Source organism: Littorina saxatilis, linkage group LG2, assembly GCF_037325665.1.
Source record: "Littorina saxatilis isolate snail1 linkage group LG2, US_GU_Lsax_2.0, whole genome shotgun sequence".
In the NCBI taxonomy this organism is placed as follows: Eukaryota; Metazoa; Mollusca; class Gastropoda; order Littorinimorpha; family Littorinidae; genus Littorina; species Littorina saxatilis.
In genome coordinates, this window is record NC_090246.1 from 20,205,056 (window position 1) to 20,225,303 (window position 20,248).

At 39.7% G+C, this 20,248-nt stretch overlaps 1 protein-coding gene across 3 annotated transcripts in view; it reads right to left on the bottom strand.

Annotated features, from left to right (window-relative positions):
- Positions 1 to 5,668: 5,668 nt before the first annotated feature.
- LOC138958433 (rab11 family-interacting protein 4-like) overlaps positions 5,669 to 20,248 on the bottom strand; it is a 47,398-nt gene continuing 32,818 nt past the window's right edge. For all 3 annotated transcript variants that reach the window (XM_070329586.1, XM_070329585.1, XM_070329584.1), the window contains 2 exons: positions 17,094 to 17,234; positions 5,669 to 15,524 (listed from right to left, as the gene is read on the bottom strand). In XM_070329586.1, coding sequence (XP_070185687.1) covers positions 15,396 to 15,524; positions 17,094 to 17,234 — 270 coding nt within the window. In that variant the 3' untranslated portion in view covers positions 5,669 to 15,395. The remainder of the gene's footprint in view (positions 15,525 to 17,093; positions 17,235 to 20,248) is intronic.

Below are 20,248 nucleotides of genomic sequence, written 5' to 3' on the forward strand. Positions count from 1 at the left end.
GACAGTGCCGCCTCAACTTTTATAAAAAGCCGGATATGACGTCATCAAAAGTATTTATCGAAAAAAAGAAAAAAAGGTCCGGGGATATCATACCCAGGAACTCTCATGTCAAATTTAATAAAGATCAGTCCAGTAGTTTGATCTGAATCGCCTTACACACACACACACACACGCACGCACAGACAGACAGACACACACACACACACACACACACACACACACACACACACACACACACACATACACACACACACACATACACACACACACACATACACCACGACCCTCGTCTCGATTCCCCCTCTATGTTAAAACATTTAGTCAAAACTTGACTAAATGTAAAAATGAGGAAGTCTTAAATCGGGGGGTTTAGAAGGGGGTTCCACTTAAGACAAAACACACGAAGTTGACACTGTCAGCAGTGGAATGCGGGACTGGTCGATCGGCTCTTACGTGTGATGTGGTGTGACAGATCAATATATGTAAAACGGGCCGTCTGTCACCGAGAGTAACCTCCATAAACAGGGCTAGAACTTCGAGAAATAGCTCAAATTCTCTTATTGATTTTTAGGGCTTTCTCGCGGAATTCCTTCAGTAGGTGACGGTCTGAGCGCTAGGTAACCGCCTCCTGCAAATTCCCCTGTCTCTTAGGTTCAGGAAGTTGCACCCCGGCTTCGAAGTGCAGCTTTATTCACCTTGGGCTGATCAAGTGTCTAGACAGTTCTGTCATGCTGCACCATATCACTGAGTGCGCCTGTATGCAGGTCTGACGACCCAGTGAGTTGACAGACTGACGTTAAAATCTGTTTATGACGGCACGTTTTTGCCTAAAACCATCACGTTTCTGCAAAGATCATAAAAAAATTGATTTTTGTTGGGTAATCGCTCATTATTATTAAGAACACATGTTGTGATATATATGATTAAGGTTGTGGATTTTGGCGCTCATACCGTCAGAAAGATTAGCCAAAGGTGATGATGTACTTTGGGATCACCTCTAAGTCAGCATTCTTCGTTGTAATCATCCTGCAAGATATCGGTAATTCAGTAGTAATGTCTGTAATCATCGGTAATAGTATGGAAATGGGGGTCTGGTAGCTCCGTTGGTGCAGCAGTAGACGTGTGATGCTGGAGTCACAGGTTCGATTCCAGGCGGGGGTGGACACGGTTCAACTGAATGTGATGTCCCAAAGACGGAATCCATGTCCCACCATGTGCCACTGCCGTGGCATGCAAAAGACCTCGGTCAGTCGTTCGGCCAGAAGTTCAAATTGCTGATTAGTCCTTAACGTACACACACTTGGGTAGCGCCACTCTTGTTGCTGCTAGCTTTCCACTGGGAGGAGGCGACCCGAATTTCCAAGCGATGCCTAAGAAAGCAATGAGATGAAAATGAAAATCGGCGTAATTAACAATCCTCATTTTCTCATTTGGTTCGATTTGGCGGCGTATATAATAAGCGTTAAAAGTCTGAACCTGATTGTACAAGTAAGATATGGATTGCTGAGCAGTGAGTGTTATTTGTAATCAGCTATAATAACAATAACAAAGATAATGGAATTATTACTTTTGGTGCTTGTATGCTGTCATAGATATTGGCCCCACGCGGCGATTCGTGCAACCCACTCAGCCGTCTGATCCTTGTCGCTGAATGCAAGTCGACATCATTTTCAACATGCACATGAATGCACACACTTGATAAAGACTTTAGTTAACCTGTTCTGCGTTTTTTTGTTTTTTGCACAACCAGCCTTTTAATTGCTCTATGTGTGCTATTCAAATGATTATTGGCGTTTTTCTTCGTATCAGTAGAGAATATGTAGCTGTCGATGTTTGACACTCAAGACACACTGAAGGGCTTACGTCATCAAGGTGTCTCGGTTTAGTTCAGTCTCTCTAGTCAGGCCTGTGCTAGCGACTGTCCTACTCTAGCTGTGAAACTCGTTTTGGTAACGAATTCGACGCGTCATTTCTAGCCCTTTTCATTGTCCTGATGACTTTTCAAAATATTCTGAGAGAAACGGTGATTAATTTGTATGCGGCCAAGTTTCCAATTAGTGCGGAGTGAACAATCAGAATTCCGTCAGAATGCTTGTCAGGCAATCGTGTCTTTCATTTGACAGTGTTCTTGGACTACTGACAGGCCAATGGAGCGTAGTGATTCTTTACTTCTTCATGATTTGACTCTGAACCTATTAGGGGCAGCAACTCGATCATAATGCGTTAACACAGGTACAACTTTGTGGACCATGGTCTCTATGCAGCACAACTTTTACGGGCAGGCTCTTTGTTCCACCTTGGCATTGGACCATCGTATGGACAGATATATCATCTTATCGATGGATTATCGTGTCATTAGACCTCCATATCCTTGCCCTTTTTCTTAGATTAAGATAAGGGTCAGAGAGGGTGTGGAGGGGGTCGATCGAGGGGGGGGGGGGGGGGGGTGGGGGGTGGGGGGAGAAGGTCCAGGCAAAGGAAAACTGGAACGGTGAAAACTTTGATCCCATTACTCCTCTGAACTCTAAATTATAAATAATTAATTTGACTCTACTGAACACTAATTATAAATAGTCCGTTTGACTCTACTAAACTCTAATTATGAATAGTTCATTTGACTCTATTGAACGCTAATTATGAATAGTCCATTTGACTCCACTGAAATCTAATTATGAATAGTACATTTGACTCTACTGTACTCTGATTATGAATAGTACATTTGACTCTACATTTGACTGTACTGTACTCTAATTATGAATGGAACATTGACACAGTTAGCCGTGACACAGCGTCAAACCAGTGACACGGAAATATAAACTTCCTTCTGTCCATCATGTTACGTGAACTTGAAAACTTTGTCTTCCGCGTTCTTTGAGCAAAACACTACTGCACGTAGACTTCTGCCAGGGTTCAACTTCATGCAGTCATGTGTATGGTTTGCCGTATCTGAACACTGGGTTCAACTTCATGCAGTCATGTGTAGGGTTTGCTGTATCTGAACGTGACACTGGGTTCAACTTCATGCAGTCATGTGTAGGGTTTGCCGTATCTGAACACTGGGTTCAACTTCATGCAGTCATGTGTAGGGTTTGCTGTATCTGAACGTGACACTGGGTTCAACTTCATGCAGTCATGTGTAGGGTTTGCCGTATCTGAACACTGGGTTCAACTTCATGCAGTCATGTGTAGGGTTTGCCGTATCTGAACACTGGGTTCAACTTCATGCAGTCATGTGTAGGGTTTGCCGTATCTGAACACTGGGTTCAACTTCATGCAGTCATGTGTAGGGTTTGCCGTATCTGAACACTGGGTTCAACTTCATGCAGTCATGTGTAGGGTTTGCCGTATCTGAACACTGGGTTCAACTTCATGCAGTCATGTGTAGGGTTTGCCGTATCTGAACACTGGGTTCAACTTCATGCAGTCATGTGTAGGGTTTGCCGTATCTAAACACTGGGTTCATCTTCATGGACAAGCGTAGTGTTTGCCGTGTTTAAGCACTGGGTTCATCGATCGTAGTGCATAATCCAAAAAAAACAAGAAAGGTATGTTATGACAAAACAAAACAAAACAAAACAAAACAAAACGTTCACTGATCTTCGACCCTGCGGTCTTTTAAGTGGATAGACCCTTATAAACAGAAAATCTGACAAATTTTCCAGAAGCTGGTCCGGAAGACACACAGGCGAGGCATTCTATTGTAAGCTGATACCCTTGAGCCACCGGGAGTCCTTCGCACTGACAGACGGTATCCCCAGTGGAGTTTGGGATAAACACGAGCGAGTCATCAATATAACAGAAAGGACAGTTTCGTCTGAGTGGGACATGCGTACAGTCTGCCCACGGTTTTACTTTCTCACCACCCCAACCCACCCCCCCCCCCCACACACACACACACCATCGCCACTCCCACTATCCCAACTGTCTGGCTGTCTTTTTTCCCCCCTCACCCATATTATTCAGCAACAGGGCACCTCTTGTAATACCGCTGTCATTTACGAGTGTATCCCTGGAGATCCTATTGTCAGAGATAACAACAGACAATTATCATGAAGTGGTCCCTAGAAAAAAGACGGTGTCCCTACCACATGATTGTTCACTGTATTCTCAGCAAGTACAGAAAGTGCACACGTACACCAAATGCAGTCTAACACCCAGACCTTGTGCACGTTACTTTAAGGGGGCAGTACTACCTAGCGGACGGTATATTTTCTGTCTCTTTAGTACACACCTTAAATACTATCATATTTGTAAAATTTTTTGACTGTATATATATATAGATAAATTGCATAGTGTTCTAATAAAAAAAGAATTTTTTTAATGTGTTAATTAGAATGAGCACATGATTTGTTTGGGTGAAGCTGTTTATGTCTGTGACGGAAAATCGTATAGTCTGCTTTCACAAAGATAGCAGAAAAAGTATGTGATAAAGGTGTTAAACACTTGTCACAAGCAGTTTTAACTTGTTGCTCTGGAAGCTAAACCGATAATCTTTTTGCTGATGCTATATATGACCTTGTCACATTGATGGCACTCTCGACAACATTTAATTTAAACAAAAAATAGTAACAAAAAAACGTATTTGTCATACCATTTGTACTAGCCACAAAAACGTCGGTTAAGCTTCCTGCAAATGCTTTAGATAATTCATGTGGAAAACTAGAACATTCTATCTTAAATAGTTCTTGAGGATATCTTTATAAAACAAGAACAATGATTAAAATTTCTTTAACTTTTTTACCACAAAATAATGAATATTTGCACACCAACTGTGAAGACACATTCTCATTCAGCACTTTCATAGCTAGGGTTATATTGCCTTCAGCACTTTCACAGCTAGGGTTATATTGCCTTCTGCTCAAATTTCAGCCATTTTGTATCTAAAAAGTGGCATCGCGTAACAAAACCCCCAAAAAGTGATTTTTCATAAATTCTCAGGATAATACTGCCCCCTTAACTCAAAATGGGACACAGATGCTTCTGTGATGACTAGTGTTAGAAATATGTAGCGATAAATATGTCAAGAACGTTTGATTTTTGTGTGTGTTCCATCTATTGATTGTTGCAAGCTACCATTGTTTGTTATGCAAATGAGGCGGCACATGTTGCATTGATGCAGTCAACTCCTTAAATAACAGTCCTCTCTGTATAATGTTGCAGCAGAATAATGGTGTGTGTGTGTGTTTGGTGGTGTGTGTATGTGCGTGCATGCATGTGTGTGCGCGAGTTGCAATGCACATTTTGTGAACTTGTACATTCTGAGTTCTTGTGTGTGTGTGTGTGAGTATGAAATGTATATCCTTGTGTATTAGTGCATTCTCTGTCTGTGTTTGTGTGTGTGTGTGTGTGTGTGTGTGTGTGTGTGTGTGTGTGTGTGTAGGAATATGTACATCCTCAAATCCGCCTTTTTTCTGTTTGATGCAAAATGTCCCATATCACTTCAGGAAAAAATTGCTGTCAAAATTATTTCCTTATAACCAAATATACACAAACACACACACTCATATACAGTAAAACAGAAAGACACACACACACACACTCATACAGAAAAACAGAAAGACAGACACACACACACACACACACACACACACACACTCACACACACACACACACACACACACACACACTCACACACTCAAGCTTGAGAACATGGAACAAAACTCAGGCATCATATTTAGTGTCCAATTCATTGGACCAGTCATCAATAGACTCATTGGACTGATATGTTGCAGGGCTCAAGCAATATAAAAAAAGTCACTGTTCTCTAACTACCCACTGTGGACCTTACATCATAGGAATTGGGATGTTGTGGTATACACACAGAAGCAATTGATGTGCAGCATAGCTATATTTATACAAAAATATTCTCCAGGGTGACTCAGACTGAGCACTGGAAATGAGGTGCAATTGGGCTGAAACTCTCAAAGCCTTCAAAACATTTGCATCTACATATTTTCATCCACCTGTGAAAGAGCTTAATCACAGGTATATTTCTTCTTGTGTATGCAACCGTGTTCACCATTACAGATTTCTACAGACTTTTTTTTACATGGGGTAAGAACATCTTTCAAGTTACAATGCATGCCAAAACTTAACTGCTCGGTAGCTTTCTCTGCAGAGTTGGGTGTTAATTTTTTCTTCTTTAAAGTGACATTAATTTGTTTAATTAATTCAGCAAAAAAAACACACTCTACTCTGTACAGTATGCAGCCATGCTCTTGATTTCTGGTATGCACGCCCAAACAAAAGTCTGGAGTAATCTGTGGCGGTTAACATGATCTTGTATTCAGTAAGGACAGTACCCTTAAATGACAACTTTTGAAAATTATCAGTTGTAGCACACCAATGTTATATCCTTCACTGGCCGCTGGAAAGTGCATGAGCGTTTAGTCCTTAAAACTAGTAATGTCTGAACACTCGCATAACAACGTTTTTTCTATCATATCCACAGTTTAACAGTCAACATACAAATCAACATGTTTCTAGTCGGCACAATCATGACAAACAACATTCCAGAAGATGTATTATGAATCATCAGCTTGATTCTGGTGCATGTACAGTGGAACCCCCCTTTTAAGACCCCTCCGATTGAGACTTCCCCATTTTTAAGACCTTACATTTCAGATTTTCTGTTTATTACCTCTGTAAATTGATCACCGTTTTAAGACTCCACCCTTTTTAAGACCCCTCTGATTGAGACTTCTCCATTTTTAAGACCTTACATTTCAGATTTTCTGTTCATAACCTCTGTAAATTGATCACCGTTTTAAGACTCCACCCTTTTTAAGACCCCTCTGATTGAGACTTCTCCATTTTTAAGACCTTACATTTCAGATTTTCTGTTTATTACCTCTGTAAATTGATCACCGTTTTAAGACTCCACCCTTTTTAAGACCCCTCTGATTGAGACTTCTCCATTTTTAAGACCTTACATTTCAAATTTTCTGTTCTTTACCTCTGTAAATTGACCACCGTTTTAAGACTTCACCCTTTTTAACACCCAGTTTTCTCAGATTTTGGAGGTCCTTTCTTTCTTTCTTTATTTGGTGTTTAACGTCGTTTTCAACCGTTCAAGGTTATATCGTGACGGGGAAAGGGGGGAGATGGGATAGAGCCACTTGTTAATTGTTTCTTGTTCACAAAAGCACTAATCAAAAAATTGCTCCAGGGGCTTGCAACGTAGTACAATATATGACCTTACTGGGAGAATGCAAGTTTCCAGTACAAAGGACTTAACATTTCTAACATACTGCTTGACTAAAATCTTTACAAACATTGACTATACTCTATACTAGAAACACTTAACAAGGGTAAAAGGAGAAACAGAATCCGTTAGTCGCCTCTTACGACATGCTGGGGAGCATCGGGTAAATTCTTCCCCCTAACCCGCGGGGGGACCAGGGAGGGGTAAATCCTTCCCCCTAACCCGCGGGGGGACCAGGGAGGGGTAAATCCTTCCCCCTAACCCGCGGGGGGATTTGGAGGTCCTAAAAAGGGAGGTTTCACTGTACGAAAACCAAGTGCTACAGGGTTGCACACATGCCAAAACTGTCTGCTGAACTTTACAAACTTTCACAACTAATGACATTTACAATTAGGGTAAGTACACATGATAGTGGAAAGGGGAGCTTAAGGGACTCGACTAGAAAAGCTACTAGTATTTAAATAATACAGGTCATGGTTTAGTAGACACGAGGAAAAAGAGCACTAAATGAAGGAGCAAAAAAGCAGCATTTTGACTAAAATTACATTCACTAAAAACTTGATTGTTCTTGTTTTGCAGGATTGTTACTCCCTGTAAGCAGAATTATTTGCATACCACACGTGCCATGCTTTCTAAGCTGATACACATAATAAACTGCCCCTTTTACATTCAAAAGGCCTCAGTTTTATAGAACAATACAATTATGACAAAACTTCAATGTCATCCATAGCCTATTTTCTGCGACACCTCAAGAGACAATACCGTCTCAAAAATATTCATGAAGTAAAAAAAGAACCAAACCACTTTTGCTTTTAAATCCCTTCCCTGTGGAATAACAATAAATTAAATTCCAATAATGTCAAATTTCTCTCTTACACAACAATTCCATAAAACCTTAACTATAAAACGCAACTGATAAAACTAAAAATAAAATTGTTACTGCAAGTTGCAGTTTTCGTAACCACTTGTTTGTAAACAAAATTTTTTTCAGGCACTTAAGATTAAAATGGACGGCTCATTTATTTTGCAGAACGTTTAGAGCATATAAGACACAAACACTTTATCACATTACAGAACCCAAAAGAGAAGAAACAAGAAGAGCAAACGCTCGATCGAGTCACTTTCGCAGTTCTGAATATTATATGAGGCATCAGATGGACAGGAAGAAATTGCTATTCACAACACAATGAGTCACGTTCACATAAAATTTGAGCCCGGTCACTTTTATAGTTTCCGAGAAAAGCCCAACGTTAAGTTGTGTGTTGCCGAACAGAAAAGGCTAGTTATCTCCCTTGTTTTTCTGATAACGTTCGTAAAAGGCTACAGATGTAAATACTTTGATGTAAAGAATAATCCTACAAAGTTTCAATCACATCCGATGAACTTTGTCAAAGATATAAAATGTCTAATTTTTCCTTTGACGCTGACCTGTGACCTTGAAAAAGGTCAAAGGTCAACAAAACCATCGTTAAAGTGTAGAGGTCATTGGAGGTCACGACTAAACAAAATATGAGCCCGATCGCTTTGATAGTTTCCGAGAAAAGTCCAACGTTAAGGTGGTGTCTACGGACGGCCGGCCGGCCGGCCGGCCGGACAGACTAACACTGACCGATTACATAGAGTCACTTTTTCTCAAGTGACTCAAAAATGTTCCATTTACACATACATTTTACTTGAGGCGAGAAAATAACTGCAGGAGTATAAAGGGAGGTAAATCCGTACTCCTGTTCATTTTCATAAACTGAACGCATGTAACATCTCATCCCTAGTCAAATTTGTATGCAAACAAGTATTACTGTAAAACTCATTGAGTTAAAACCATCTATAAGATTCATGACTGATGCACTTTTGATGTTGATAAAGGTAAACATGTGGTGATGTTGCCTTTTATTCTTGACATGCAGTTACATTTTAGGTACATGAAACCGATGTAAAATCGTGTAAAAATCAAGTTTTTTGTTTTAGAAAGAAAAATTAAGTTAGGTTCCAGACAACCAAGCCTTCTGATCTATGCAATAAAGTAACTCTTGAACAAACTGGACGAAAGAAAATCATCAGTGCAGACACTTGGGATATAAATTGTGCACACATACACACGAAACAGGTGCTTACATTGTGTTGATATTATTATTGGAATGCTATCAAGTTCATAATCACAGCAAAAAGTTGGTAGGAGCAACTTGATAACAGATTTCATAAATATGTGACACCAAAGTCTTCTTTTCTCCACACACTGACAAGTTTAAACGAACAGGTAATTCAAAGCATGCAAGATGACCAAACCCTCTAACAAACATAAAGGCGAGCTTGCAGAATTGAGACAGGTGTCCTAACCTGAAGGTGGAGGCTATAAATCTGACAAGTTTTGTTAGTCAGACCGACAAGCCTGACCTGCCTTGCATAGAACAAAACACTAGATTTGTGAATGCCTCCTGGTTTTCTACTCTACACACAACTTGCTGATGCACAATAGATGAATACAGATTGTTGTTTAAAATGTCTGCATGTATCACAATTTTTTGTTGTTAAAAGAAGAAAATTCTCACTTCCATCAAGCTAAAGTAGCGGTAAAAGTTAAATTCACATTTAAAAAGAGATAAATGGCAAACAAAACAAAAAAAATAAATAAAATAAACAGAAGCTCAAAGCATTCAAACATCGCACCTGACAAAGACAATCGTTAGGAATCCAACAGGTAAACAGGCAAATAATTTAAATCTCTGCAACACACAAATGCATAACCCTACACAAACATTCAGCCATGAACCATGCTCTTAAACAGCGAAAGACTTCTGGATCCATTTCTTACACAGTAACCATGACTACTTGCGTGTACTTTAAATCACTACACATGTTTTATACATAACTGTACATGTCTTAAAATGTATCTAAGTATACAAAAATACACACTTGTCCACAAAATGTCTGCACGTGAATGTACAATCCTGGTGACACAAAGTCTCATGAGAATCTTCACCAAGAGACCAATTCTTTTAGTCAAAAGTTTTAACGTTGAGGTCTATTTATAAACGGGTTAAAAATACTAGCGATATTATACATAGACACATATGAAACCAGTTTCTGGGATAAAATGTTTGTAGAGAAACAATGTTTCAATCCACTCCAGTAATGTCCAGGTCAACATTTTCAACCCTGTTGTTAGCTGTGATATGCATTCATGAAAATTAGCCAGAGGAAACAGGACTCCATTAAAAAAGATTAATGATACCAAAACTTGGTGAATATGTTCTGAAATCAAAGACACATTTTCACCACTGATTTTTTGTCCTCAGTTAATAAGCTTGGGATAAATTAATCTTCTTCTCGTTCGCTCGGGATAAATTAATTAGCTCTGTATTCCGTCATAAAATATTTTCTTTCAAGCACCATGCTTCTGTAAACCATCTTTAGTAAAGGTGTTTATTCGACAGAGATGAGCTAAAAAGAAAACAAAATCACCCCAGAAACATAGCATTTTCAGGTCAAAGCAAAGCAAAAAGGCCATATACATACTTGCAGTAAGGACCTGAAGACATTTACCAGGAGCAAAGCGGATAGCAGGCCTTCATGGTTAAAATAATACCAACCAGACAAAGTAGACTTTTCAGCCACATTTATACTAAACAGTTGTGACCACTTCAGATTAAGTTAGATCACCCAAAGTGTCTTGCATCAATATTCTCTTTTGCTGCTTAAATGCAAATGTAACTGTCTCAATGAGAAGATAATATGTGTAAGAATTCTGTTGAGGTTAATTAAAGTATAAAAGAGTTCCTTTATAATCTGTTAAGTATTAAAAGGGGGGAGATCAGTGCATGGCAGAAGGGCAAGACATGTGACAAAATTAATTTATTTTTAAATTTTAATTTACGAGGATTTATATTGCGCACGTATCTCACCACACAAGGCGACTCAAGGCGCATGTTACCTATTAATGCCGTGTGAGATGGAATTTTTTACACAATATATCACGCATTCACATCGGCCAGTAGATCAACAGCCTATTGGCGCTGCATCCACCTTTCACGGCCTATTATTCCAGGTCACACGGGTATTTTGGTGGACATTTTTATCTACGCCTGTACAATTTTGCCAGGAAAGACCCTTTTGTCAATCGTGGGATCTTTAACGTGCATACCAATGTAATGTACACGATATAATATATAACATAAATATCCAAGTATCCAACAAATAACAATCCTCTCTTCTTCAATAAAACTGTCATGATGATGTAAAACTATTAAACAAATAACAATCCTCTGTTCTTCACTAATACTGTAGTAACTAGCGGTCACTGTCATAACTGTCACATCTTAGTATGTATCTGTTAATCCCCCGGCCCCACCCACATATAAAAACAAACAAACAAAAGTGAAATAAAAAAACAAAAATTTCTCACAAGAAAAAAAGTTCTATGTAAGGCTGAAAGAATAGAGTTACCCTAAAGCAGGGTCCCCACTGGTTTTTAGAAACAAAATTCCATGACTTTTCCATGACTTTCCATGAGCCTCAATAACATTTTCCATGACTAGATCCACAGGTCGCCATTTCCGAACACGCAAACTTGTTACGTCTTGTCACTGCCAGTTTTGACACTGGCTTGCTTTGCACTGAGTTTGAGTCAGTTTCTATGCAGTGTCTCTTCGACAAGCAAGTCAAGCATTTGCTACGCAGTCAGATTATCGGTAATGTTTGTGGGTCCTGTCATTTCACTAAACTGGACCAGCCACTGTTTGTATCCATCTGCACTTTCGTAAATTCCGTTTCGTAACCGTTACTCTGACTTGACGAACTGTCATTTTTTTCACCGCGATACACAGTTAATTGCGGCGAAGATCTTCCTCAGTAATTCGTTCCAATTCTGCATACTTTTTGTTGTCAAGAAACAACTCGAAAGAAAGTTTCAAACTCATCATCCTCCATCTTGCTTGTCGAAGCGCTAAAGTACTTTATCGATGCAAAAACAAAAGCAGAAAACTTCGACGAAACCGACTCAAATGCAGCGCAGACGACACGACGAGATAACGGAAGGTAGTGAGCCTCGCTTTGGCTCAAGTGCCATTAAAAATACCGTTATTCTCGTATGCAAATACGAACGAGAAGTTGATCATACGAACAAGCCTTGTGCTGGCGACGCAAATCGCTGCTGGCTGGCAAAGAGGATGGCTGGGCAACAAAAATCGCCGCTGGCGTGCTAAAGGTTAATTTTTATTTATTTCTTATTTTTGTTAAATTCCATGACTTTCCATGACTTGAATTGAAATTCCATGACTTTCCAGGCCTGGAAAATTAAAAATCAAATTCCATGACTTTCCAGGTTTTCCATGACCTGTACGAACCCTGCTAAAGAAACAAGTCCATATTTTTATTTCGCAAAGAGATTATATGTTATTTGTAGATTTGACCAAAATATGACATTTTACACAGATCGGGACAGTCACTGTTCTGAGACCGCTAGCAGTGGAGGTGAACAATGACTGTCGAGGTCTGGGTCAAATGTCATATTTTGGTAAAAACTGCTAATGACATTTATGTATCGATCTATTTTAGTTAGAATTCCTTTCATTCTTTAGGACTGAATGCACATTAACATGAACATGCACCCTTTTGTAATCTCCAGACCTGGGAACCCCTGTTTTGCACTTGGAATATTCTCAAACAAACTTGGTGTATTTTCAGAAAAATGAGCGTAAACTCCGCCCAGCATTTGAACGTCTATGATTCAAACATGCTTCACACGCGTCCGTCGCACTGTTAATTAAGTTTACTAATACATTTAAAACAAATGCTTCTATCAATGTTTACTCACAAAAACTGTAATCATATGTCAAAATAGTGGATCGGCTTCGGGAAATGCTTATGAAGAAAAGTACTGTAGGAATTTTTCTCATCGTATTATTTTTCAACCGAGCGTACTGATCGTATTCTAGACAATCATGCGTACAAAATACGGCGAAATCGTATGAGTTCCCAGGTCTCAATCTCGGCTAACTGACAAAATATGAGTTTTAGTTGGCCTCTGATGTCACATGGCTCAAAGAAGTAAAATCCAATGTTCAATTGAATTTGTTTTGCCAAATTTTGCAGCAATTCCATTTAATTTCATAACCAAAAAACCCACCTCAGCAACTTCAGTAGTAGCTTGTTGCTTTTCACATATTAATTTCTCATTAGCTTTTGTGAATCTCTGCCCAACACTAAAGAGAAGATTACAAACAGATGAAAAACAGCTCTTGCATGACATAAATTAAGCATCATCTATAAAAGAAGACTTATGCTTGACAAATGAGTATTTGAGCGCAAAGAGCAAAATTGTAAGATGTTGCGCTATATAAATGCTCATTTATTATTATTATTATTTTGCAGCATAAGCCACATACTAATCACACTTCTTCCCCTCACGCGGATGAGATCAACCTCATTTCACACCTTGCTATCTTATCCACACACACACAAACAAAACTTGTTTGCTTTACCTCTGTACATCGTGTACATCATTAAATTTAATCAGAAAAAAAAGGAAAATTGATTTTGTTTATACCTTCGGTCAGTTCATCTAAATCTAGTAAGATGTACAGATTCAAATGTGAACTTATAACTTTGAGTGGTACACAAACACTCCCTACCCCCTTCTTCTCTAAGAAAAAACAAAACAAAACAAAACAAAACTGTTCAGCAATCAGAACGACTGACAAAAATACACACCCTTTCCTACAGGAAAGACTCGCTCCTATTTTTGGTACAATTGGTGAACAACTTATTTGATGCCAAACTAGCATGGTCTCAAGATTACCCAGCTGATAATCTTTGAGAACCTTTGAACAAGTAACTGACATTCTATTTCAAGCCACATGTGAATAACCAAATTGACATAGTATAACTGGTGCTTCGATCAAAACACATTTGTGTAATTACTAAACTAACGTTTGCTACACAAGCAAATCAAGCTACTGGCAAAGCAATCACAACTACTAATAACAAGCACACAAACACTCAATTAAAAATGAAGGATAACAAAACAAATAACCTGCCTGATGCACCTTAAAAAAAAGTGCTTCAACTTATCGCAGTTGAGTTGTAATCTTGCACACGAAAGTTCCCAAGGATTAAAAATGGCACTACCATGTACATGTATTTTTACAAGGACAGCCAGATACCTTAATTAAAAATTTCAACCATGCCCCTTATAAACTTAAGTTATATAAACCAAAGCATTTTATTAACCATGCTAGTGATAAATTTATGTCTTTTCTGCAAAATGCATTTGTCCATTCAGTCAAGCCACTTGAACACTCATAAATCCTGTACACTTTACATTGGTGTTGGGTAATTATAGAGGACCAGAGAATCACAGTGTCAGCCATTTATATAAATAATTTGTCAAACAGGTAAATGGAAATGTATCAAACACGGCCACAAAAATAATCTCTCCAAAGGCCTGCAGCGTTCTTTCACCAAGCGCTCATTTAAAAATCTTTGTAAAAAAAAAGGCATTTACATATAAAATCAGACATACAGGTACTTTTATATATTCTATCGCTTTCATGAATGTATCGTACGACACAAACTCCAATGCTACACCCTCTCACACGGTTTACATTCACCTGTTACTGCCAAGCAGCAGTCCTCTCTAGCTTTTACGGCTTGTGCATTTTACTCATATATTAACATAATACAACCAATCTCAGACAACAGTCTTCTCAATGGCATTGTCAGGCTGGAATCACAACCCAAAGATGCCACATCTCTGCACATTGAGCCCTCACCTAAACACACCCAGCACTTTCCTTCACTCTCACATACAATGTGTTGTACTTCCCCATGGGAATAAATTGTACTTCCCCATGGGGTACCCTTCTGTAACTGAAGCGTTACGCGTCCATCCTACTCAGTTATCTTTGTAACTGTTCTTCACGTTCTTTTGTCAGTCCAATTCAGTTATCTGAATAACCGTTCACCTCTTCCTCTGCATTGTGGGTGTGTGTATGTCTGCAACTGTTCAAACAGTTCTCCTTTCACCCACTCTACAAGCCTTCCTGCTCATAGTCTCTTCATGTCCAAACAATTCTCGTTTTGAGATCAACGGCTAAACATTAACACAGACTCGAACCATGCTGGCCCCCAACACCCTGGGTTTGAACCATGCTGGCCCTGACACACTGCAGCCTGCGGCATGAGTGGGTAGCTGCGTTCATGATGGTTGCATTCCTTTGATTTCCAAGAGGGACGGGTTCTTGTCCAGAATAGTGATGATGATCCTATCTACGTACTGCTTCAACCGCATGCTGAACTCTTGCTCCTGTCGAAGTTGTTGCAGAAGCTGAAACGAGAAGATGAGAAGCTTTTATTTAAAATGCCGTAAGGAACTGAATGAATATGGATCTAGGACCTGAATGATCAAACTCCTCACCTCTTTTTTGGTAAGGTGCTTCAAGACAGGAACATTTGGGTAAAAGATAACACACAAAGGGACAACTGAAGGTGTCCTTTCATGGGAGGTACAATGTATCATCTGAGCTCCAAGTTTGCCATTAAATTCAGTTTCTAGAACCATTTTTGTCTCCCCCATTTATTTGTTCGGCGGACACTTTTGCTTTTTCGGCGGAACAAAAAACAATTTCGGCGGAAACTTGACTTTCGGCGGACAATTCCCATGCCTGTAAGGTGCTCCAAGGCAGGAATATTTGGGTAAAAGATAACACACAAAGGGACAACTGAAGGTGTCCTTTCTTTGGAGGTGAACTCCCATCGGAGGGGCCTGTCATCACAGGTACCACTGTATCAACAAGCAGTTCCGAATGATCAAAGTCCTCACCTCTTCTTTGGTAAGGTGCTCCAAGACAAGAACATTTGGCTAAAAAATAACACACAAAGGGACAACTGAAGGTGTCCTTTCATGGGAGGTATCAACAAGCAGTTCCGAATGATCAAAGTCCTCACCTCTTCTTTGGTAAGGTGCTCCAAGACAAGAACATTTGGCTAAAAAATAACACACAAAGGGACAACTGAAGGTGTCCTTTCATGGGAGGTATCAACAAGCAGTTCCGATTGATCAAACGCCTCACCTGTTCTTTGGTAAGGTGCTCCATGACAAGAACATTTGGTTAAAAGATAACACACAAAGGGACAACTGAAGGTGTCCTTTCTTGGGAGATGTCCTCTCATCGGAGGGGTCTGACATCACAAGTACCACTGTATTAACAAGCTGTTCCGAATGCTCAAAGTCCTCACCTCTTCTTTGGTAAGGTGCTCCAAGACAACAACATTTGGCTAAAAAATAACACACAAAGGGACAACTGAAGGTGTCCTTTCATGGGAGGTATCAACAAGCAGTTCCGATTGATCAAACGCCTCACCTGTTCTTTGGTAAGGTGCTCCATGACAAGAACATTTGGTTAAAAGATAACACACAAAGGGACAACTGAAGGTGTCCTTTCATGGGAGGTATCAACAAGCAGTTCCGAATGATCAAAGTCCTCACCTCTTCTTTGGTAAGGTGCTCCAAGACAAGAACATTTGGCTAAAAAATAACACACAAAGGGACAACTGAAGGTGTCCTTTCATGGGAGGTATCAACAAGCAGTTCCGATTGATCAAAGTCCTCACCTCTTCTTTGGTAAGGTGCTCCAAGACAAGAACATTTGGGTAAAAAATAACACACAAAGGGACAACTGAAGGTGTCCTTTCATGGGAGGTATCAACAAGCAGTTCCGATTGATCAAACGCCTCACCTGTTCTTTGCTCCATGACAAGAACATTTGGTTAAAAGATAACACACAAAGGGACAACTGAAGGTGTCCTTTCTTGGGAGATGCCCTCTCATCAGAGGGACCCGACATCACAAGTACCACTGTATTAACAAGCTGTTCCGAATGCTCAAACGCCTCACCTCTTCTTTGGTAAGGTGCTCCAGCTCCTCAGCCAGAGTCTTGGAGCCAGGCTCCATGAGTAGAGACTTGCCCTCCTCAACACAGCGGTTCATCAGTTGCGCATTGAGATCTTCATTGCTGTTCTGCAGACCCCGGTTCGCCTGAACAATCAGATTTTATAAACGTTTTTGTGATTATAATAATCTTGAACACTTATTAATCGCCCCTTCTCGCCAGAGCTCACGGCAATGTACAATAGCAAAATGAACACGCACGCAAGCACACACGCACTCACACATTATCAGTGCTTTCTTTTCTTTCTTTCTTTATTTGGTGTTTAACGTCGTTTTCAACCACGAAGGTTATATCGCGACGGGGAAAGGGGGGAGATGGGATAGAGCCACTTGTCAATTGTTTCTTGTTCACAAAAGCACTTATCAAAAATTTGCTCCAGGGGCTTTCAACGTAGTACAATATATTACCTTACTGGGAGAATGCAAGTTTCCAGTACAAAAGACTTAACATTTCTTACATACTGCTTGTAGGACCTCTAAAAATGTGAACAAATCAGGTCAAAGGAGCATTACAAAGGTTATAAATACAAAATCTGAAAAAGCAATGTCTTAAAGAGGGAAAGTCTTAAACTGGGCGGAAACCCCCCCCCCCCCCCCCTGTTGGACCTCTAAAAATGAGAGAAAAAGAGCTTAAAAAACAATGGAGTCTTAACTAGCCGGAGGTGCATTTACAAAGGTTATGAATACAAAATCTGAAAAACCAAGCTCTTGAAAAGGAAGAAGTCTTAAATTGGGGGGGGGGGGGGGGGGGTTAACCAGGGGGTTCCCCTGTACTGGGTAGAATGTTCTTACGACTGCAGAATCTGATCCTCCCTGCAGGACTAAGGTCTACAAACACAAAGCAATGGAACTCAAAAGGAACAAATGCTGCTGTGCAGTCCTTGTTTTTGTGTGTGTGTGTGTGTGTGTGTGTGTGTGTGTGTGTGTGTGTGTGTGTGTGTGTGTGTGTGTGTGTGTGTGTGTGTGTGTGTGTGTGTGTGTGTGTGTGTGTGTGTGTGTGTGTGTGTGTGTGTGTGTGTGTGTGTGTGTGTGTGTGTAAGTCCGATTAGAGATGCAGACACAAATATTTGGCCCATCAATATTCTATCATGAAAAAACAGCAATTTTCAACAGCAAAGCTGAAACATTCAAATAAACACATGTATGCAACAAGCTGAAACATTCAAATAAACACATGTATGCAACAAGCTGAAACATTCAAGTAAACACATGTATGCAACAAGCTGAAACATTCAAATAAACACATGTATGCAACAAGCTGAAACATTCAAATAAACACATGTATGCAACAAGCTGAAACATTCAAGTAAACACATGTATGCAATCATGCATGTATGCACACAAGCATGCACAAAAACACACACATGCATTCTCACTGACCTACTTGCAATCATGCTTTCTATTGCAAATCACACAAATACACAAAATCAGGATTTTCTTGTGGGATTTCCCATTTCATATTGTTTTCTTATTTTTTAAATAAATGATTCAGCAGATATTCCAGAAAATATTTTGCAAGGCCATCACCCTCAATTCATTACCAAAACAAAAGAAAGAAAGGGTTCAGAAAAGTACAGAATACCATGCAGCCAATCACAAACAAAATCAAGAACGGGGGGGGGGGGGGGGGGGGGGGGGGGGGTTCGGGGGTGATTATGGTTGTCTTTTCTTTCACTATTAATATACAACAGAAAATGGTAATGATTTGATGATTGAATCTAAACCGGCACAAGTGCATTATTAAACAAGTTTTCTCCAAATGCCAATGTTTCTAAAAATAGAATAGGTAATTCTGGGAAACTATTCAAGGGAAGTAACAGCTAGAGACAGAGTCAATGAGGAGTGTTAAAAGCTTGTTAGATAATGGGCTTGGCGTACCTTAGATATCTTTTTCTGTGTGTATGTATGTGCCTGGTTGCTTGTCTGCGTGAATCTGTACACATACAATTCAATCATGCAGCATTCATATATCTAAATTAGTAAATATATGCCCAGAGTCACACTGCAATTGTACATTTCAAAATAAACAACACATGCATGTACACTTCAAAGCATTTGTTGGGTAAGGTTACAACAGTCCTTTCTCAAAAACATACATGGTTTTCCATTTAGCACCATGACAGCTGTTCAAGATTATTTTAGTTATGACTCATGCATACATTTCGTGTTCTGTGCAAGAGAAATGAGTCACCTCGTTAATGCCACGCCCCGCCTCGCCCCCCCCCCCCCCCCAACAAAAAATGGAGAGAAAAATGCAAAGCATTGCAAATGAACAAAATCAGTGGTTTGTACTTGTAAAGTGAAGAAGTTGCACCATGCAAATGTGAACCAATTGGAAAAATATCAGAAAAAATATAGGGAGTGAAAAAACCCAATGACCACGGTACTTTTAACTGCCAAACATTCACACACACACAATTTAATGAGGAAATTTATTTATTTATTAAGGAGATTTCTATAGCGCATAACTAAAAGCACTATGCACAACATATCCAGAAGAATGTCAGGCACTTCACAAAAGGATGACAGAAGCATGATCTTGTGCACATAATTATGCATTCCTGTCATGCAGCATAAGTTAAGAAGAGACGAGAAAATAAGAAAAGAAGACAAACAAACAAACAAAAAACCTGCTACTTTTGCTGATTTTTAGTTCGCTAGTATCCACCATACCAACACTATGTGGGGGAAACTCTTCATGAAGCAAGCACAACAAACAGAGGGAACATCACCGGAATAGCAATGCAGGTTGCTTACACAAGACAGGTAACTAACCTGGACAAAACTCTCAAAATAACCAATCAGGAATGACAAAGAAAACCCATTAAAAGACGGTATCTTTTAGTTGTATGAAAAATACTGGGTGGCCGAGTGGTAACGCACTTGCGCTCGGAAGCGAGAGGTTGCGTGTCAGGCCTGGGTCAGGCCGCAATTTTCTCCCCCCTTTCCTAACCTAGGTGGTGGGTTCAAGTGCTAGTCTTTCGGAAGAGACGAAAAACCGAGGTCCCTTCGTGTACACTACATTGGGGTGTGCACGTTAAAAATCCCACGATTGACAAAAGGGTCTTTCCTGGCAAAATTGTATAGGCATAGATAAAAAT